This window comes from Cebidichthys violaceus, unplaced genomic scaffold (genome assembly GCF_023349555.1).
Source record: "Cebidichthys violaceus isolate CVI_PGR_0920_01 unplaced genomic scaffold, fCebVio1.0.p SCAF_25, whole genome shotgun sequence".
Classification (NCBI taxonomy): Eukaryota; Metazoa; Chordata; class Actinopteri; order Perciformes; family Stichaeidae; genus Cebidichthys; species Cebidichthys violaceus.
Genome location: NW_027176428.1, coordinates 3,065,268 through 3,085,146, shown reverse-complemented (window position 1 = coordinate 3,085,146; position 19,879 = coordinate 3,065,268). Strand labels below are relative to the sequence as shown.

At 41.4% G+C, this 19,879-nt stretch overlaps 1 protein-coding gene across 4 annotated transcripts in view; it reads left to right on the top strand.

The window, feature by feature from the left end:
• The window catches only part of celf4 (CUGBP, Elav-like family member 4), a 75,588-nt gene extending 56,439 nt beyond the window's left edge, over nt 1–19,149 (top strand). Inside the window, exons 3-14 of one of the 4 annotated variants that reach the window (XM_068720540.1) lie at nt 1,750–1,798; nt 7,198–7,326; nt 8,308–8,387; nt 8,729–8,869; nt 9,111–9,249; nt 10,290–10,442; nt 10,887–10,997; nt 12,555–12,617; nt 13,092–13,169; nt 15,015–15,158; nt 16,299–16,492; nt 19,062–19,149. In XM_068720540.1, coding sequence (XP_068576641.1) covers nt 1,750–1,798; nt 7,198–7,326; nt 8,308–8,387; nt 8,729–8,869; nt 9,111–9,249; nt 10,290–10,442; nt 10,887–10,997; nt 12,555–12,617; nt 13,092–13,169; nt 15,015–15,158; nt 16,299–16,426 — 1,215 coding nt within the window. In that variant the 3' untranslated portion in view covers nt 16,427–16,492; nt 19,062–19,149. Of the gene's footprint in view, nt 1–1,749; nt 1,799–7,197; nt 7,327–8,307; nt 8,388–8,728; nt 8,870–9,110; nt 9,250–10,289; nt 10,443–10,886; nt 10,998–12,554; nt 12,618–13,088; nt 13,170–15,014; nt 15,159–16,298; nt 16,493–19,061 lie in introns of all 4 variants that reach the window. The other 3 variants (XM_068720542.1, XM_068720541.1, XM_068720539.1) reach the window with 3 other exon arrangements.
• The last annotated feature ends 730 nt before the right edge of the window (nt 19,150–19,879 follow it).

The window sequence follows — 19,879 nt, the reverse complement described above, 5'->3', positions numbered from 1 at the left end:
ATCATTTTTGGTCCATAAAATACCAGTGCAGAGAGAATTTAGGACCAGGAAAATGAAACACAACCTCAGAGGGTCAGTGCTGTCATACCGTGCGGGTTAAGACCGGTGCTTGCATATAAAACCAGTGGAGGTGGAACACAATTAGGTCAGATTGAGGCCAGACCATTTGTATGGGTCACGGTAAAAGCACTCATATGTATGCAAGCTTATAGGTCCCTTGGGAGCAGTGGGCTGACCTTGTCCCATACTCTGATCTATGTCCTCATCTCCCCCTATGTCCTCTTTTCCTCATTCCTCCCCCCTCTTCCTTTTCCATCACCACATTTCTCTCCTCGCAAACACCCCCACTTGTTTTTTTGTGTGTTTTTTTTAAATCGTTTTCCATTAGTTTCTCTTCTTCCTCACCCTGTTTGGTTTCACTCCTCCTAAAATCTCCCTCTGTCTTATCCAGCACAGTTTTTTACTCACATCCTTCTGTCTCTCTTTCACTTTTTTTAACTCATTTTAACACCTTTTTTTCCTTCCCCAATTCCATAATCCCCTCTCGTCCTTTTTCCATATCAACAGCCAGTCTGATAAATAATGCATCACAGCACATTAAAAACATTAGTAGGGTTCTCTTGGCTGTCAAAGAGAGGGAGGAGACGAGGGAGAGGAAGGAATGGGTAACTCCATTTTAAATAAGTGATATGGAGAATGATGTGATTTAATATTAGCAGCAGGAAAGCGCTAGGAAAGGGTGAAGGTCCGAGCATTAATTGTGTTTGCGTCGTGACATCGTGTCCCCCGTGCTCAAAGGTTTCGCCTTTGGTGAATCATCTGAAAGCCCCGACATTCATTAAGATGATGACTGTATCAGCAAACTCTGAAGAAAAGATTTAATGACATTTAGCAAAACACTGATGCTGCATCACACAGAACCTTGACCTTTCCCTCCTCCCCTTTCATCCTCAGCTTTCTCCTCTCCTTTCCTTTTTCTCTCCTCTCCTCTCCCCCCCTCCTTCCTTTCTTCCATTCCTCCTGGCAGCGTGGCGATTGGCATTATTAAAAATTGATTGGCGGCGAGCGTTTAGCAGGGTGGTGAGGCGGAGAGGGAAGGTTTGACAGGCAGGAGTGAAATGAAAGGAGGGCCTCAGTGGACACACTGTGGAAAAGTCTCACTGGGGGACAGAAAGTGTTTGTGTGAAAAGAGAGGATTGTGCAAGAACATTTTGTAGTGACACATACTATGTTTATTCTGTGTGTACAGGTTGATTTTTCTATGTGTGTGTGTAAACATCCACCCCATTATATCTGAATAGTCCACACACAGACCACTTCACGATAGCACACGAGCCTCCAGAAGCACCCACAGAGAGGATACACAGTCACAGAAGCTCTGCTGACCCAGAGTTACCTCTCCACCATCCTCCCTCCATCCCTCTTTCTATCGTTCCCTTCATCCCTCTGCTTATCCCCCTTTCCAACCCTTCTCTCTCCTTTCATCTCACATCAAATAATATTTCCAACCCATATTCCCAACCAACTATTCCCCCAATGGCTATAAGTGCTACAGCTTTGGAGATTTTCAATACACTTTACCCGCAATTTGGCTGAGTGATTTGAAAAAAACTTTTTTTGGAGGGGGAGGGAGAGAGGTAGAAGCATGTGCTAGAACATGATGCTTACTGGTTGTCTCTTGTCTTCTTCTTTTTTCTGTCTCTATTCTCTTTTGTCCTCTCTTTGCTTCTCTTTCTCTCTCGGTCACAGATGAACAGACCGATCCAGGTGAAGCCAGCAGACAGCGAGAGTCGAGGAGGTACTGTACGCCCTTCCTTTGTTCTTCTCCCCCCCCCACTTTCCTTACTACCTTCCTTCCCTTTGTTCTAGCCCTACAAACATGCTGCCTGTGCGTATCAGCCTCACCATTATCTGTCCCATTAGACGATGCCCTGTACCTCGACGCAGGCTGACAGGCGCGGCCTAGCCGGACCCTCCAGTATTCAGAACGCATTATGTAAACAGTGTTCCTCCTGGCTGGCGCTGCCCCAAGCTCCTTTCTTGGAGTTTCATCATATGCACTGATGCATGTACATGCAACGCACACACGGAAACATGCGCGCCACGCCATGCTTGAGGGAAAAACAGGCCACTTCTTTTTGTCAAACACCTTTAATAACACTGTCGTCAACAAAGCGAGTCCTATTTGACTTGTGTCACAAGTTCGTATCAGCCAAACGAACCGCAGATTCAATAGACAGATCTGTGTGAATGAAAGTGGATGTCTTGTCTGGTATTCTATGTGTGGCGTATTGTATTGACAGCTAAGACAGCATAAAGCACATTTTCTATGTCTAGACATGTAGTGACCTGCTTTTGACATCAATCAATGGACTGTACAAGAGAAGATTGATGCAGTTTGACCGTTTTCGGCTGGAGTGTCTCAAACTTTTGCAGTTGTTGATATAATTGGCACCAGAGCGATTCTTCAGTCACGAGAAAGAGGGAAAGAGTGGGGGGAAAGGGGAAAGGGGAAATAGAGCATGCAAGGAGTTCAAAGTTGATGAGCAGAGAGAAACATAAGGACTGAGGAAGAGGTACGCCTGTAAAAGGGGGGAAAAAAACTTTTAGGAGAAGAAGAGAGATAGTGTGACATCCTCTTCTATTTAGTTTGGTGGTGCTCTGAGTATGATTGATGGAGCGGGAGGGAACAGAGACGAGCACCAAGCGTGAGGAAGCAAAGTGAGGGCAATGCAGGCCGTCCATACCTCTGTCTGTTATTTGAGTCTGTCTCTCCCTGTATGTACGTCCTCAGCCCACTTCTCTTCTCCACACTTTATTTTAGGATTATTTCTGTGTCTATTTCTTTATTCTTCCCTATCCCTTGGATGTTTTTGTCAGACATGAATCCAAGGCTCCATCACACTGTCAGGGTGTTACATTTTAATTGCAGTGGAGGTAGAAGAACAACACCAATGTGAAAAACAAGTAAAAGTCCTTTTAAAATCACACTGATTAAAAGTACAGAAAGTACAGTTAAAGTACAGAAGTATCAAAAGTGAAAGTAGTTGTTCTGCAGAAAAATGGCCCATGTGACTGATACGCAGTATTGTTATATGTTACATATATAGACTGTTAACAATGATGCATCCATGTAAGTAACATATTACTGTTGTAGCTGGTGGAGTCTGGGCCCCCTCCCGTGGATAGCTAAATAAATTAGGGGGATTGTGAGAGAATTAATGGGGTTGCAAAGAAGAAAAAGCAAAAAAACAAAAGTTCTGCTGCAAATATTATTTAGATTTTAGATTTTTATATAATCTTTGTAAAATAATTATGACTATTATTATTTAATTTTTTTATCTATTTTGTTTATTTTTGCAGGGACAACACACAATTAACAGTAATTGATCCTTGACTAAGCCCACGACCCCCACTGCTACTCCGTCAAGCTGTCTTATGATAAACTTATGATAGCTTGACAGGTTTTTACGTAGAAACGTAACGTTTTGGGAACGCATATCTCCTTCCAACCTCTCCGGGTAACAAGTATCACTATTGTACAACGTTTAACCATGACTAGCTCCAAATCCACAAAACCAGTCTGCCAATAGGCAGGTAGACAAAATGCAACCACAGAACAACAAATACATAAAAGAGCTCAAAACATAAAGCCCATCAGTGTGAGATTATAAATAGAATCAGTATGATAAATACAATAAATTGAAGGCAATTATTATGTTGTGCTGACTTTAAGCAAAGCTTAGGGCTGAGTCCCTAATGTGTGTGTACCATTTCCCCACTACTTTAACCGAGAAAACAGTTAACACCAATGGCTGTCTTTCTCAATTGAGGTGCCGAGTCACCCCCATTTAAAAGAAACCATCTGGGAAGTTCAGACGGAAAATCTGTCTTTGGTGAAACATCTGAAACTACACACTGTTTTTTACAAAGAGTCTCAAGTCAAAAAGGCCTTGGTTTAATCTTTATCAATCCATTGTATTTTAAAAGCTTATTATACATGTTTTAATATTAAACAGTAATCTGAAAGTAACAACTAACGGAAATCTGTCTAAAAATATATGTAGTGGAGTAGAAAGTACAATATTTCCCTCTGAAATGCAGTGGAGTACAGGTATAAAACAGCATAAAATGGAAATACACAAGCAAAATATGAAAACCCCAAAAGTCACTTTCCACCAGTGTCTAATTGATTGTTAGGGAGCTAGCAAAACTACTGTGAAAGTGTTCCTGATAATGTGATAAAGGAAAAGAATATTTCTGCTGTGCAGCAAAAATAAATAATTAAATTACATAGTAATACATTTTATGATTCTTAGAAATATACTCCTGCTGCCTACTAAATATTACAGTAAAGGGGAATCAGGGAGTCATTGACATGTGCTGTGTGTGTGTGTGTGTGTGTGTGTGTGTGTGTGTGTGTGTGTGTGTGTGTGTGTGTGTTTGTGTGTGTGTGTGTGTGTGTGTGTGTGTGTGTGTGTGTCCTTTCCCTAAGAAAGATGTTATGTTTATTGTCTCCCTTGGGGAACTGTAGGCTGTATCCAACAGTGAGGTGTGTATGTGTATGGGTATGTGTGTATGCGTGAGAAGGTGTGGGGCCGAACATTTCAAGATTTGTGTATGCGTGTGTGTATGTGTGCGCGTGTATATGAATGTGCCCTCCCCCCTGATGTGCGCTCCACTCTTGTAAACAGTCCCCCCCCCCCCCCCCCCCCCCGTGCAAGGCCAGAGCGCAGATTAGTCTTGTTGACTCTTCAAGGACACCCTGTCACGCACAGGCAGCGGGGAACGGACCCTTAGCGCGCGCCCACATACATACACACACACACACACACACACACACACACACAGATAACCACCCCTACACACATGTTAATTTACAGAGCACATTCAGAGGCAATTGCACTGAGGCTCATTAATTTCCCAACATATACATCCATTTGCACAAAGCTCAGTTTCTGTGCAAAGTAAAAAACAGACGGCCTTGCCCACTGAAACATCTGCTACTGTTGTGCGTTAACACACTTTCACCGTCTGCCTCACAATTTCCCTCAAACACTAATCCAGTGACTCAACTCATGCTGTCAAGGTGAATAATAAACTGAACCTCAGTCTGGCTATATTTTATTAACAACCATACATACAGAGTTTGTATTTGATTTTTCGTCCTGCAATTCTTTTCGACAGCATAAAAGTTTCTTGATAGAAATTGAAAAAAGAGAAATCTGGGTGAGGTTCTGAAATGCCTTTTTAAACATCAAGAAAGAAGAGGACAGCAGTTGCTATGTGCAAAATAATGGTTGCTATGGGTTCTAAATGAGAAATAGACATGATGTGTTTGGTGCTGTGTGACTTGATAACAGCATGAACAAGTCCTAATGATTTCCTAATGTTTCGAAAGTGGGCATTTTATTTTGAAAGTGTTCATCAGTGCTTTCCAGTAGCCATGAAAAACATGTGCACAGCTTCCTGTGTAACAACAGGTTACTCTCCAATGCAACGCCTCATTTATGTAATTGTCTTCTGGATTCAACATAACCTTTGACTTATGCATATTCCTTGTTATTTCTGTTAGGTTACATTTATTTTTATCTAATTTGTTTCACAGTCAAACTTGCTGCCTCATTATTGTGCAGCAGGCTCCAGCACCCTGTCTGCGATGCATATTTAATAATAATAATAATAATAACAACCAAATGTGTTGTCACATGTAAACAGAGCCCCCTGGAAAGAATAGCTTTCGAACTTAACTTAGACTGTCATTAACTTTTAATGATGTTCTGACCTGAGGACAGGCACACCAAAGCGTCTGTCTGTCTAATACCTCACAGGTAGTACTTGATGTACTAAAACTGGCTGATTAGTCTGAAACGTCAGACCCATGGATTGTCACACAAGCCATTGTTAGGAGACATCACGTCATATTCGACAAATACATCAAGTCAAAGTTACAAAGATGTGTGTAGGTGTTGTCTCTCTTCACGTAGTCTGACTGGATGTAGACTGTGGGTATAAGTCTACAATTGGCCATCTATTGCCCCCCCACCCCACCCCCACCTGCTATCTGAGCGAAATACTTTGCAAGGGCACCAACACGGCTTCATTTACTTACCCAAGACGCTTGTGATTGGTTTGAAGAAATACAAACAAGCCAGAGCAGGGGTTTTTTTTTTCCTCTATAGCAGAATAATAACGTGTGGAGCCACTGACACAGAGCTGTGGAGATAGGTCTCTCTATGCAAGACTTTTTTTCACGTGATGTATTCACAGCTATGAAAATATAGAATAAAAGATTTGGGTAACCACAACGTTCACTCACTGTGCTCTCATGAAGAATGGATTACCATATTAGCAACTTATCTTACATTTTGAGCTACTCCACAACTGCGAGGCAAACAGGTTGGTAGCTCAGTCTGATTGTTGGTGCAATATGAGCCAGTAGCAATATTTTCTGTCACAAAGAGATAGGCACATGGTTATGGACACACATTTACTGCAGACACAAGTCAAGCAAGCACTACTAAATAAGATGCAATTGTGCACAAACGTTGAAATGCTGCACCATGCGCACCTGTGACCAGAACTTCGACTACAAATTTGTAATTCAATCACGGGTGGATAACATTAGTAAATGGAAAACCAGGTCAACCAGGAAAAACATGCTTTAGCATTTAAAATACACATTGTACATCAGACAGTGTTCAGCAAGCACCATTGAATGGGCATGAGCGAGGAGTGCTTAATCAGTGCTGCTGAAATGTGTCACTACAGTTAACAAATTTCAAATTCTACATGTTGTTATGTAATAGAATTATTGGCATCTGTCACTGACTTGTTATGAACATTTTAATTGTTATTCTATTGTTATTGCACTGCTGATGTTTTCCAAATGGAGCTGAGCACCTACCTATGACCATGAACCTCTTGTTTAGAATAAGCATACTCATTAAGAGTTTGTGGTTAAGCAAATAGCTTCAAGCCAATAGCTTCATTTAAACCCAATTGAGATCGAAAGACGTGCGAATAAATGGGTGGATAACATATGTTTCCTTGGAGAACATACACAATCTGTTATATCACAAAACGTTTTTTCTAGATGCAAGTAGAGATGAGTAAAAAACGCTTCCATTTCACTGAACATAGCGACGAATATCAAAAGGCATCTCTGCTCCTCTGATCGTGACCTATTCCTTTTAGAAGACAGAAAGCTCTTTGTGGGCATGCTCAACAAGCAACAGTCAGAAGATGACGTGCGGCGCCTTTTTGAGTCCTTCGGCAGCATCGAGGAATGCACCATCCTCCGAGGTCCCGACGGAAACAGCAAAGGTGAGTTTATAGCTGTTTATAACTTTGAGCCAGCAGACTCTTTTCACACGCTACTGCACAGAAATGATTTGGCCTTTCAAAGTTGGTGACTTTGCAAAGTTCTCCTTAAACACTCCTTGTTGAGCGATGTCAAAGCGGGCTATTTCACAATCATCAGAGGAGTGGTTACATAAGAATACTGTAGATCCTGTAAATTTAAACAGGAAATGCCATTTGAAGGTTTTGCCCACAGGGATGAGAGATATAAACCACCAACACTTTATAGATGAACCCCATTAACCTCATGAGTCAACCTACAACCTTTTTTCTTCTGACGAAGAAAAAAGCCAAGTCAACCTCCTTATTAACCACCTGACTTCATGTCACGCCACAAAAACTGTCCTTTCCAAATGTTGTCAGAGTGCTACACAAGTTCACTGCATGAAGTTCATCAGTGGGCTTAGCAGCCAATCAATGAGGCCCGATGATAACTAAGCCTGATGATTACAGTGGGCTTGATCATTCTGATTCCTCCGTGAAGCTCCATTAACAAGGCCTCATCAGCCAGCTTACTCGGCTAAGTGGGCTTTAGCTCAATAATTACTGGGAACTTGATCATTCAAATTCATCAACGGGGCTTGTCAATAGTAAGCGACACCAGAATGCTGTGGCATTTTAAGCCCCATCAGAGGATCCCAAAGTTGTTAATGGTGTCAGAGTGGCATGTTTAGCCCGCTTATTGAGCGTCGAGCCACACTGACGCAGCCTGCCCTCCTCAGCAAAAAGGGGGTTTTGTTTACGTTGTGAGTGTTTGTTGCCGCGTAGGAAACTTATCCCGGGTGAAAAACAGGAAACCTTTTACTTGTTGTCTTGTTCCTAAAAATGTTTTGCGGTGATACTGTATGATATACTTTTCAGCAAACTTTTCTCTTTTGTTCTCACTGCCTGTATTTCCCCTTCGTCATTTTCTCCCCCTCTCTCTCTCGCTCTCTCTCTCTTTAGGCTGTGCGTTTGTAAAATACTCCTCTCATGCTGAAGCTCAGGCAGCCATCAGTGCACTACACGGCAGCCAGACAATGCCTGTGAGTACATCCTATCCGTGTGTGTGAGCATGTAGATTTATGTGAGAGAGGTGAGTCACGTAGAAGGATGAGTCACATAGAGCTTAATTACCTTCTTAAAGTTGAGTTAAGCTATACTTTATTAATCCCAGTAAGGAAATTCGTCCTTTGCATATGACCCATCCTAACTATATCAGGGTAATGGGTGCCAGCTACAGCTCTGATGCCATTGCCTTGGCAGAAGTGGATGTGTGTGCGAGTGCTGATGGAAGCTTATGTCATGTGTATCTGTATACACTAACATGTTCTGCGTGGCGTGTTTGTGTGTGTATGTGTGGGTGGGTGGTTGGGTTGGTGCACAGGGTGCCTCATCCAGTCTGGTGGTGAAGTTCGCCGACACGGATAAGGAGCGCACCATCCGCCGCATGCAGCAGATGGCTGGTCAGATGGGCATCTTCAACCCTATGGCCCTGCAGTTTGGAGCCTACGGAGCCTACGCTCAGGCAAGATGCCCCGCAAAACGTCTTTGTGATCCACAGTTATTCATTCAATGAACCACAGAGATTAAATGGAGTGTTCAAGCCTAGCTCACATGGGAATCTGAAATAGCAAAAGGAAATGTTGTTCCTCCAATAAGGAATACTGTATTTTCTTAGGATGTGATGTAAGATATTATATTTTCCTCACCCTTCTCCTTACATTATTCTCAACCCTCCTTTAAATCCCCTCTCCTCTACTGTGTAGGTGCAGCAGCAGGCGGCATTGATGGCGTCAGTAGGCCAGGGAGGCTACCTCAGTCCGATGGCGGCCTTTGCTGCTGCCCAGATGCAGCACATGGCCACCATCAATGGCATCCCAGGAGCACCACTGACCCCAACATCAGGTAACAGTGGGGAAAGACCAAATGTGAAGGGCCTGAGGTGGAAAGAGTACTAGAATATTGTATTGTAATTACATTTTAAAAGTAAAAGTACTTGAAAGACCAGCACATGCGCTTCTGTCGCTTTAGGTGAAAAACATTTATGCTGCTCCTCTATTTGCAACAAACCAGACCATCAACAACACACAAACACCAGTGTTCCATACACAGTGTCAACAATATTGAAGTATGCAGGAATTGCACCGATCCATACAAATACTGCATAAAAAAACAGGTTTGCATAATATCTCCAACAAACCGCTTTCAAATTCTTTACGGCAAAGTCATGACAGCATCATGTATAGCTAATTTCCAAATTATTCACTTTCAGCACCTTAAACAAAATAATGCCATTGTGTAATTCTCTCCTGTACACCACTTATGTGCGTCAACTACAAAAACACACGCAGCACGCACATGAAATATGCGCAAGCTAGTTTCATCCGCGACTTAAACAACGACTAAAGAGCAAATAAGGCTTACCTTTTCACATCTGACATATGAGCGCTTGCAGTATTTCCTGAGTGTTTCCTTTTTCTCACTTTGCGTTTGTTTTGGTTGTTCTCGAAGACAAACAGTAGTCGCTGTCAGTAGGCCAGGCTATCATTGGCTCGTGAGAGCTGAGGGCGAGACTGCAATTACTGCTATTGGTTACTGCTACCGGATACTCCGCGATTTTGCTCATGAATATTTAGGCCACATTTCGTGTCCCTTGCGAAAGTGCCGATCCAGGCAATTGCCTAGTGGGTTATTAAAATGTGGTCTGAGTAAGCATACAGCCATTCTGTCTCAGATTCAGAATGGCTGTTGTTGTCACAGTGAGGGACATAATGGGTCAAGAAATCCGCCCTGACATTTACTGTCTTCACCGGCCCACTGGACCGACCCCTCTGACATTTCCACGAGTTACTAGGTGTTCAGTCAAAGTAAAACTTCTCCATATTGTCCTGGAAAAAAAACTTACTGTTTCTCTCTGTCTTTGCCCGTCTGACCCTTGGCTGCAGGTGGCAGTACTCCCCCAGGCATCAGCGCCCCCACAGTGACCAGCATCCCCTCCCCCATTAGTGTAAATGGTTTTACTGGCATGCCGCCCCCCCAGGCCAATGGGCAGCCTCCTGCAGAGGCTGTCTTCACCAACGGAATACACCATTACCCTGGTAAGGCTGATAAATTCAGGGGCATGTATGCAAACACACAAAACAACTCTCAGAGATACAGAAAACGAATAATAAAGCTGTATAAATGATGGCTACACTGTTTACCATGTTAAACCATGACGTCTTGAAAATGAAGCTTAAATCCTCAGAGACGCACTCTACAGTAAACGCATCCATTGTAGCGGGAAAGTGTGCATGCTGCTGGCTTACAGGCGTGAATAGCCTTGAAGCATGTTCAGGAGGCCGAGGCCAGACGAATTTAGCCCACAGACAGTCAGCATGTCGAGGAGATGAGTGTTTGGCAAAGGTGCTTATGGGGCTGCTGGAGCCTAAGTATGCGCTTGTGTCATGAGCCGTGGCTAGTACCTCATTGGTTTTTTGTCTGTGAAGAGGTGGAAGAAAAATCTGTCTTTTTGTTTTTTCTTTACACTCTTGTCTCTCCAGTGTTGCAGGAGGTGGTTTTTAGGGAGGACTCGGAGAAAAACGGCTTGGGCGTGGCTCCGCGGAGTTGTTTTGGGGTTCAGGGTGGCTGCTTCCTCTCTTCTCTCTCTGAAGGTAGCGCTCCTCTCCCTCCTCCCTCCTCCCCATCCTCTTACCCTTCTTCATCCCACTTCCCCATGGGCTAAAACAAGGGTCAATACGATTTTGAGCTTGTGAAATAATGTTCAGAAATCATTTCAAGGCCTTTGGTTTTATATCATCCTTTGTAAACCTGTGAAAAACCTGCATGAGAAATGTTGTGAATGTTCAGTAATGATTTTGCAGTTGTGGAATTTTGTTTTGTTTGGATTCAAAGCAGAAAACTGTGTCATGCTCCTCACAGTCTAACTTCAGTGTTAGATGGGCACACACACTTGAAAGTCACAAGGACAAACTTTGGCCCTGATTTTACAGTTAAAAGCAGGGCAGAAATTCATATTATAATTTCGGTGTCACAAATAGTGTGGGGAACTTCACAGAAATTCCTGTCTGTGAATCTTTGATATAATTTGTTCACAAATTATATTCAGACATTCAAATTTTACATTTTTTTTTCTAAAATTGCTAATCTCCACATTTACAAACCTTTCGTGCAACAGTTTCCCACCGGTTTACAAAGGATGAAGTACAACTACAGGCTTTATAATTATTGCTGAACATGATTTTACAAGCTTAGAATATATTGACTTTTATTTGAGCCCATATCTCTCTCCTTTCGAATGGCTATCTGAACCGTTTTCAGTGTTGCTGTTAGTCCAAGATGTGTTCAGTGTTTCTTTGGTTTGGTGATAGTGGGGTTTTCAGTGTGTGTACGTGGTTATCGGTGTGTGTGTACGTGTGTTTTCTCAGTGGTGTATTTAATGTGCATGTACTATGTGTACAGATGGGTAGTTATTAAGTGTGGCGCAGCATCTGTGGTAGCAACAAGTGTGTTTAGAATGGGGGATTTTTTTCACGTTTCATTTTTAGATAATTAATTGCATCTCCCACATGTGAAGTGATAGCAACAGGTGCATCCAGTGTTGTGAGTGTGTATTGTAACTGTATTGTTGTATATGTCTAACTACAGTAGACTGTCAGACAAATCAATGTTCCTTCTTCGTAGGGTTTGTTTATAATAAATACATACATTTTAAAGAAAGGTCCCTTTCCTGTGGTGACAGTGGAGCCGTGTGTTGTTTTTCTATTTTAACTGTGGTCCCTCAAACTTTTACTTTTGTACTTCTCTGGGAAAATCATGAGCAACTCTTGAAATGCTTTAGGAGGAACATAAAGCAAAAAAGCCCAGCAAAAGAGAGAGAGAGATTCTGAATTCAGTTCCTCACACAGTTAAAGCAAAGCGAGCGGACACCTCGCTGTTCGGTTCTCTAACCTTTCTGCTTTTCTTCTCCTTTCTGTTCTCCTCTCCATCACCGCTCCTTCCATCCCTGCTCCCTCTCACCTTTGTTATATATTACTCCCGCCTTCCTCCGTGCCCTCTCCTCCATCTACATTCTCCCTCCGTCTCTCTCTGCCTCATCTCCCTCCCCCTACACACACACACACACACACACACACACACACACACACACACCTCCATCCATCCGTGCTCCCCCTCCACCACCTCCTCCGTCTGTGTCTCTGGTGGAGCAGCTCAAAGTCCCACCGCAGCTGATCCTCTCCAACAGGCTTACACAGGAGTCCAGCAGTATGCAGGTCTGTCTGTCACTCTCACAGCAGCACTGATCTGTGTCTGTGTGTGTGTGTGTGTGTGTGTGTGTGTGTGTGTGTGTGTGTGTGTGTGTGTGTGTGTGTGTGTGTGTGTGGTGACCGAGAGAAAGGAAAGGAGGAAGATTCCTTTGTTTGAATTTCAATTTTGATCATGTAACAATAAGTGTTTCAGTCTCACTACATCAATTTATTCTCTCTGTTGTGTTCAATGTGTGTGTGTGTAACATGTAGACTCTTCTGTCAGTTATCTGATCGATTGCCTGCTGTGCCCCTGCATATATCACATTGTTTGTATGTATCCGAGTGTGTGTGTGTGTGTGTGTGTGTGTGTGTGTGTGTGTGTGTGTGTGTGTGTGTGTGTGTGTGTGTGTGTGTGCGTGTGTGTGTGTGTGTGTGTGTGTGTGCTCTAGTCGTGACTGTTATCTGATCCGCGCTGTGTGTGTGTATGTGTCTCAGCAGCGTACCCCGCTGCATACGGCCAGATCAGCCAAGCCTTCCCCCACCCTCCACCCATCATTCCGCAGCAGCAACGAGAAGGTAACACACACACTCAAACACGGCACACCATTCACTCCTAAATATTCATGCATGCCGCAAACATTTACTCATATTTACCTCTCTGTTTGTCTTTAATCCTCTTGCCAATATAGTCCTGGAATAAACACCCACATTTAAACACATCCAGGCAATTCGCAGTCCTCATTTTATTTTCAGGCATGATTTCACCTTCTGCCAGTCTGTCTGAAGCAAAAATACTCACACTAACACGGAGTACGGTATCAGTCAGGATTGATTAGAGAAGAGTGACAGCTTGAAATCTTTATTTTTTAGCCTTTTAAAATTGAGACAAGTTTAAGATGATATCATAATGCAAAATAAAAAGAAAGTTTACAGTGTCAGGTTACTCGGGTTATGATGCAGTGGTGATCCCTGCTGGTTGTCGGGCGTCTACCTTTACCACCATTACTGAGTGTTTCAAACTGAGCTTTAAACCTACTCATGAACTCAATGACCCCCGGCTCAGGACACCCATGCTTGGGACCTTACTGCCCTCTTGTGGAAAATAAACAAAACAATGCACATTGTTCTCTAACAGAATTGAACGGCAATTTAAGCAGTTACTGGTCATTTGATTGGGGATATCTGTGAATGCTGAACCTGTGAGTTTTCCATTACAGCTAAAACTGTCAAACAACCCAACATTACTGTTAACTAATGGCTGCATGCTAAACTAAAATCTGCACTTTTTCTTTTGCTGGACCACAAGTTTTTTTGGAACCCTGATACCAAACCTGATTTCACTATTAATATTCAGAGAATAAGTATCAAGCTGGTAGTTGGTTACAACCGAAAGATAAAAGTCTAGGTTTATATAAATGGCATTTTCATGTTACATTAAATAGGAAAACGTCCTTAGTTATTATCATTATCATTATAGGAGTTTACCTCTCAAAACCTTTGTTTCAAAAAATCTATGGCAAGAAAATCGTTCAAATGGTGGTAGCGCAATGACTCACAAGTCAGAGTCGCACACAAATTGCAGATATATTTGTGAGTCCTACGAGGCTCTGACATGCTCATGCATCAGTAGTAAGTATTTGTTAGGATTAGTGAAACTACAAAACAACAAAATAAACAGGAGAAGAAATTAACTTGTGTTGCAGTGTGAAGCTTTCATGTTTTAATTTGGTGAAACGGCCCCCGCTTTATCAAGAAATAGTACAAATTACTCAGCACACTTTTCTAAAGCCCAATGTGACATCTTTAAATATCTTGTTTTTGTCCGTTAGATATTCAATTTACTACCAAATAAGACAAAGAAATATAACTTTGATTATCAAATAGTTGCAGATTTATTGACTGTCAGTTGAGGAATTGTTTTAGCAAATGTTGTTGAATCCTGACATCACATAATTTTTCCTTAAAATGATTTACTTAAAATCAATGAGAAGAACTCAAATACAGAAATCTTAACCAAAGTAGCAAAACAGTTTTAACTTTGGTGGAATAACAAAATTCTTCAATATTCAACTTTAATTGGTAGCACCTCTCTGGGAGCAATCGACTTCAGCACACATACCCAAATAATTATATTATGAATCACACAAACACATCCGTTAACATCACACCCATTGTCAAACGCAGGCATCTTGGTTCGCCGACCAAAAGTGTACATGACCAAAAATCACAGTTTTCGGGGCATTTTTGTAAAACTTCACAAGCTATTCTATCTTCTTCATCACAAAGTCCCCTCTTGCCGCGTTTCAACCTTTTAATGCTTCTCTCTCTCGCCTTGCCTCTCTTTCTCTGACCTTTGCCCCTTATCTCTTTTTTCTCTCTCCCCGTCTCTCCCTCTCTCCCTCTCTCTGTCTCCATGTGCAGGACCAGAGGGTTGCAACCTGTTCATCTACCACCTCCCTCAGGAGTTTGGGGATGGAGAGCTGATGCAGATGTTCCTGCCTTTCGGTAATGTCATCTCCTCCAAAGTGTTTGTGGATCGGGCGACAAACCAAAGTAAATGCTTTGGTGGGTAAAAATGAACAAACCAAAAGATTATTGGTTATTTATTCTGATTATTCTTTTTTACTAATCACCTTCTTTACCGCAGTCAACACCCCCTTCCTAACCTCCCAACACCCTTCCCTTAAAAAAATTAAAACAAAACAGTGGAGAATTTCTCTACAGTTGTGCAAAAGCTGGTTGTTACTAAAAAGAAAGAATAGAGAATGAGTTTGTTTGAATTTGTCTATTAATCATTAAAGCTGTTTTCTTTTGAAGCTCCAACTAGTTTATTATATGATAAATATTTCAGTGATATATGTAACTGTTATAATGTTTACATCAATAGTTAATAGACCATGATAGAAGTGAGTTGTTTTAATGCCATGTTTGCACAGTTACATTGCCACTGTGCTCTTTATGACATATGCATACAAATGCTGACTCTCCGTCTCTTACTTACTGTAAGAAAAAGCAATGCATGCTGAGAATATAACAGTTGCTCTCGCATGCAGAGATAGAGAGACTGCTGTCTCACTTTATACCACTGACAGCACAATTCAGCCGAATGTATAATTATGCGGCAAATTATAAATGGATTGTGGAGAATATTTAATGGAGAGTCCGTCAGGTGCAACCTATTTTGCAAAGTAGCTTTTGCTCGTTAATACAACACAACATTAATGTTGTATTATTCATGTTGCAATTTTTAGATGCAAGTTTTAATTTGTGATTTGATGCTTTCTCACTTTTAAGTGGAAATTAAAAACCGAAACTCAAAAATAGCACAACCACGTTGATGTTTTGGTTTTACATCCCATCACCAAGTTCATATTGTGATTTTGGTTGCATGCAGCGCTCTGTTATGTGGTACATTGTTGTTGTCATACTGTATGTTAGCTATATTAATACTATATATATTATTATATTAATGAAGTGTCGTATTACATAGTATTTGTTTTATCAATGCTAAAAGATAGTAGTGTTTTCATTGTTTTATGTACAGATACAATTATTTCATTCTTACAGATATACATTCATGTAAAGGACTGCTTCATCTTATTGGACCCATCTTCATTATCCTTTCTTTTGTAACCCCAAACTTCCTTTGCCTCTTCATCTAACCACATCCTCGTTGTTCTCTCCTTGTTTTGGCCTTTCCCCCAGGATTTGTGAGCTTCGACAACCCAGGAAGTGCCCAAGCTGCCATCCAATCAATGAACGGCTTCCAGATCGGCATGAAAAGACTCAAGGTGCAGCTGAAGAGGCCGAAGGACGCCAACCGCCCCTACTAGCCCCCCGCCCCAGCCAGCCGCCGCCACCCTGGCGGCCGGGGCAGCCGTTGCACACAGGGAAGACAGGTCAGACACCGAGCCTTACTCATCTCGAAACATTTGTTGTCACTTTAGTCTGATAGGTGATTAGCTGAACCAATGCATGCAAAACCACTGTATATTACATTGACTAATGCTCAAATGGCAAGCCCACCAACTGATGTTCTCTCTGTAACCTTTTATAAATGTCATAAAACATCTGCAGATGCCTAATAACTCGCTGATCATCTGGAAATTGCTTGTAAACAATAGTGATGAAGATTTACCACCTTGTTGATAGTTCAAGTACGCATTTGTAAATGTTAACTTCACCTATGTCGTTATGACTCATTATTGTGTAAGAGTTATTGTTACGAGTTATCCCACGGGCAGCAATATATGCTTAAGTGAAACACCCCACACATTTCACTTCCAAGTTTTGGAAGTAGACAACATAAAAATAGAAGGCCTTTTTTGTAATCTACAGTTAGATGACTAACAGTATATAAAGAATAGAATGTTAAATACATTATTGTATTCCTATGTTATGAACTCTATACCCTGCCATGCAATCATTCATTCATTTTCATGATTGGTTGAAACAAACAGAGCTGTTGGAGTATTTACTTACATGAAGCTTCCTCTATTTGTAGTACAGCTTTACAGTAAGTGACCCTGTATGTTACCCTGTAGGTAAAAGATAATTGGTAATAGGTTCTGTGTGTTGCACAGGGAAGGAATTGCTTCCAAGGGAGAGGCATTTATTACCCCTCAGGCGGGTAATTGTGCTGTTCCTCTTTGTCTCCTCCCTTCATCTGTGTGATGGAGAGTTTAGGCGTCGTCGTTCATTCAACACTGATGACTTCATTCAAGGGCAACTTATCACCCACTCACATACTAACTGAACCATACCAGACGGTGTCCCGAGGCAAATCACTGCGAGAAGAATAGTGCAATCTCATATGAATGTGTCACAAAATATGTGGCACCGTTACTTTTGATATATAAAAACATTTTCAACAGAACGGTAGTGAAAACATCTCTTTTTGATTTAATTTTCTTTTTACCTGACTGACAGTTATTACAGTGTTTGAAATGTCAACTGATAAACGAGCGTATAGGCAATTTTGCACTTGCATTCTCAGTTTTATTATATCTAAATGATAATAATAAACTATTATAGCGAAGAGTTAGGAGACTGCGAGTATTCAGCCAGCAAGCTGGAGAACTTCTTAACTTCTAATGACACATGAGGGTTAAGGTGTGTCTTGATTAAAATGCCTTCATCATTTCAAAAACAGGATTAAACGGTTTGATTTAAATAAAAAAACAAAACTTAATTGTTCTTCACATAGGAGATTACAACAGCGTCACTGCCAGGGAGATCAATTAATTCACTGCAGGGTGAGCACTGATTTGTTTTCAACATTGTCTCAACAAAATTATCTTTGTTTATCCATCCCACAATGTAGAGCCTTAGTGCCAGTGAAGACGCTTTAGAGAGGAAGGTGTCCTGTAAATATATATCCCACTGCTCCATCTGCATGTAAATAAAATACAGCAAGTATCATCAGCAAAGGCGGACCCATAAGGAATAAAAAACATCTAAATTAAATACAAATATTTAACGTTCCTTTAGCTTTCTGATGTAATGTAGAGATTTGGTCTCTTATGTAATAAATGTTTGTTTCAGCCCAGAAGGACAAGCTGTCTCTTTGAATTGTCTTGATTCAAGTAAATAAACAAATTGACAAAAAAGTAGACAAGCAATTAGAACAAAAATGAACAAAATCCAGATTCTACAGCCATAGTGGCTCTGACAGGCTGCAGTGTTTTGAACTAAATGCTAACGTCAGCATGCTAACATTACAATGACAATGCTGACATGCTGATGTTTGGTAGGTATACTGTTAACCATGTTCACCATCTTAGTTTAGAGTGTTAGCATGCTAACATGTGCTAATTTGCACTAAACACAATGTTTTGCAGGTGATGGTCATAAACCAAACAATTCAATCCAAAAACAATTCACCACAAAAGACAACCTGTTGGTGGCGCTGGAGGAAAGATCTTGGGATCAACAAAGTCATTTAGACACAGCGTCTAGAAACATGAATGTGTGGACAAAACGTTGATGTTGAGATATTTCGCTGAATAAGGGAAAACTTTGACCTGCAAGATAAAATAGTCAGGCGATCACCAGAGTCATTAGAATTAATCCTCTGGGCACCATGAACATCTGTACCAAATTACAATCCATCCATAAATTGTTGAGATATTTCACCAAAATCTAAAAATGTCACACTCATGGTGGCGTTAAAGGGAAAGTCATGGGAACCCCAAAGTTGGTAGGATTCATCCTCTGGGTACCATGAATGACCATGTCCAAACCATCTCATGGCAATGCAATAGTTGTTGAGATAGTTCAGTTAGAACTAAAGTAGGGGACTCACCGACCAACTGACAGATCGCCATTGCCATCACTGGAGACATATCTCTAGCATAGCTAAAAAAAAATCCTAAAATCATATGCTTTACAACCTTTTAATGTGCATGAAACACCAAGCGTCTTTTTTACATATAACTTCACTGAAACGGTTTCTATTTCTTCTTTCAGGTTTTGTTGAGCTGAATCATATGTTGACTTCTTGCTACCCGCCACTGAGTGCAAACTCAACATCTGGACCACTGAGGCTGCTTCAGAAACAGAGGAGAGAGAGAGAGAGAGAGCGATGACCGAGTCAAGGACACCTCCTTTTGGATGTACTAAAACTTTGGAACTCAGAGAGAATTTGTACCTGCCTGGTTAGCCCCGGGACCTTTTTTTCTTCTGCACACATATACACACCTCTTTCCCCACAAAAACCCTGCTTGAATGACAGCTACCTTTTCTGGACCACAAATACTTTTACTTGAACAATGAGGGAAAAAAAAGTAAAAGAAACTCTATCAAACCTACTTACAATGACCAAGCCCACTGAACTCTTAAAGGAAATATGGATGTCAAAAGTCCAACAAGAACAAAACTTTTTAAAAACTGAATAGAAGATTGCCGTAGGAGATCTTTCTGTGAGATGGTTTGAGTTTGGGGCAATTGACTTTTGAAGACCAATTTATAAGACTTGAAACAAGAAGGGACAAAGAAATTCTCGGAGAGAGAACAAAAGTAGGGAATGTGATATTTTCAGGACACAAATTGGCTTCGATTTGGGATTGCCATCTTTAGCTCGGAGTGCCTGTCCGTTTCCAGGGGATACCGTTGCCAAGGAGAGCCATAGCAACGGTCTCCAGGGAGTCTTACCTGTCATTCCTTAGTTGTTTTAGGGACCAAAAGACCAAACATTTTTATTGCTGAGGACTTGTAGCTCTAATATACTCGGACCACTGCATCTCTTTCAGTCAGCGTTAACTGGTTGAAGAGTTGCACTTAAAAAA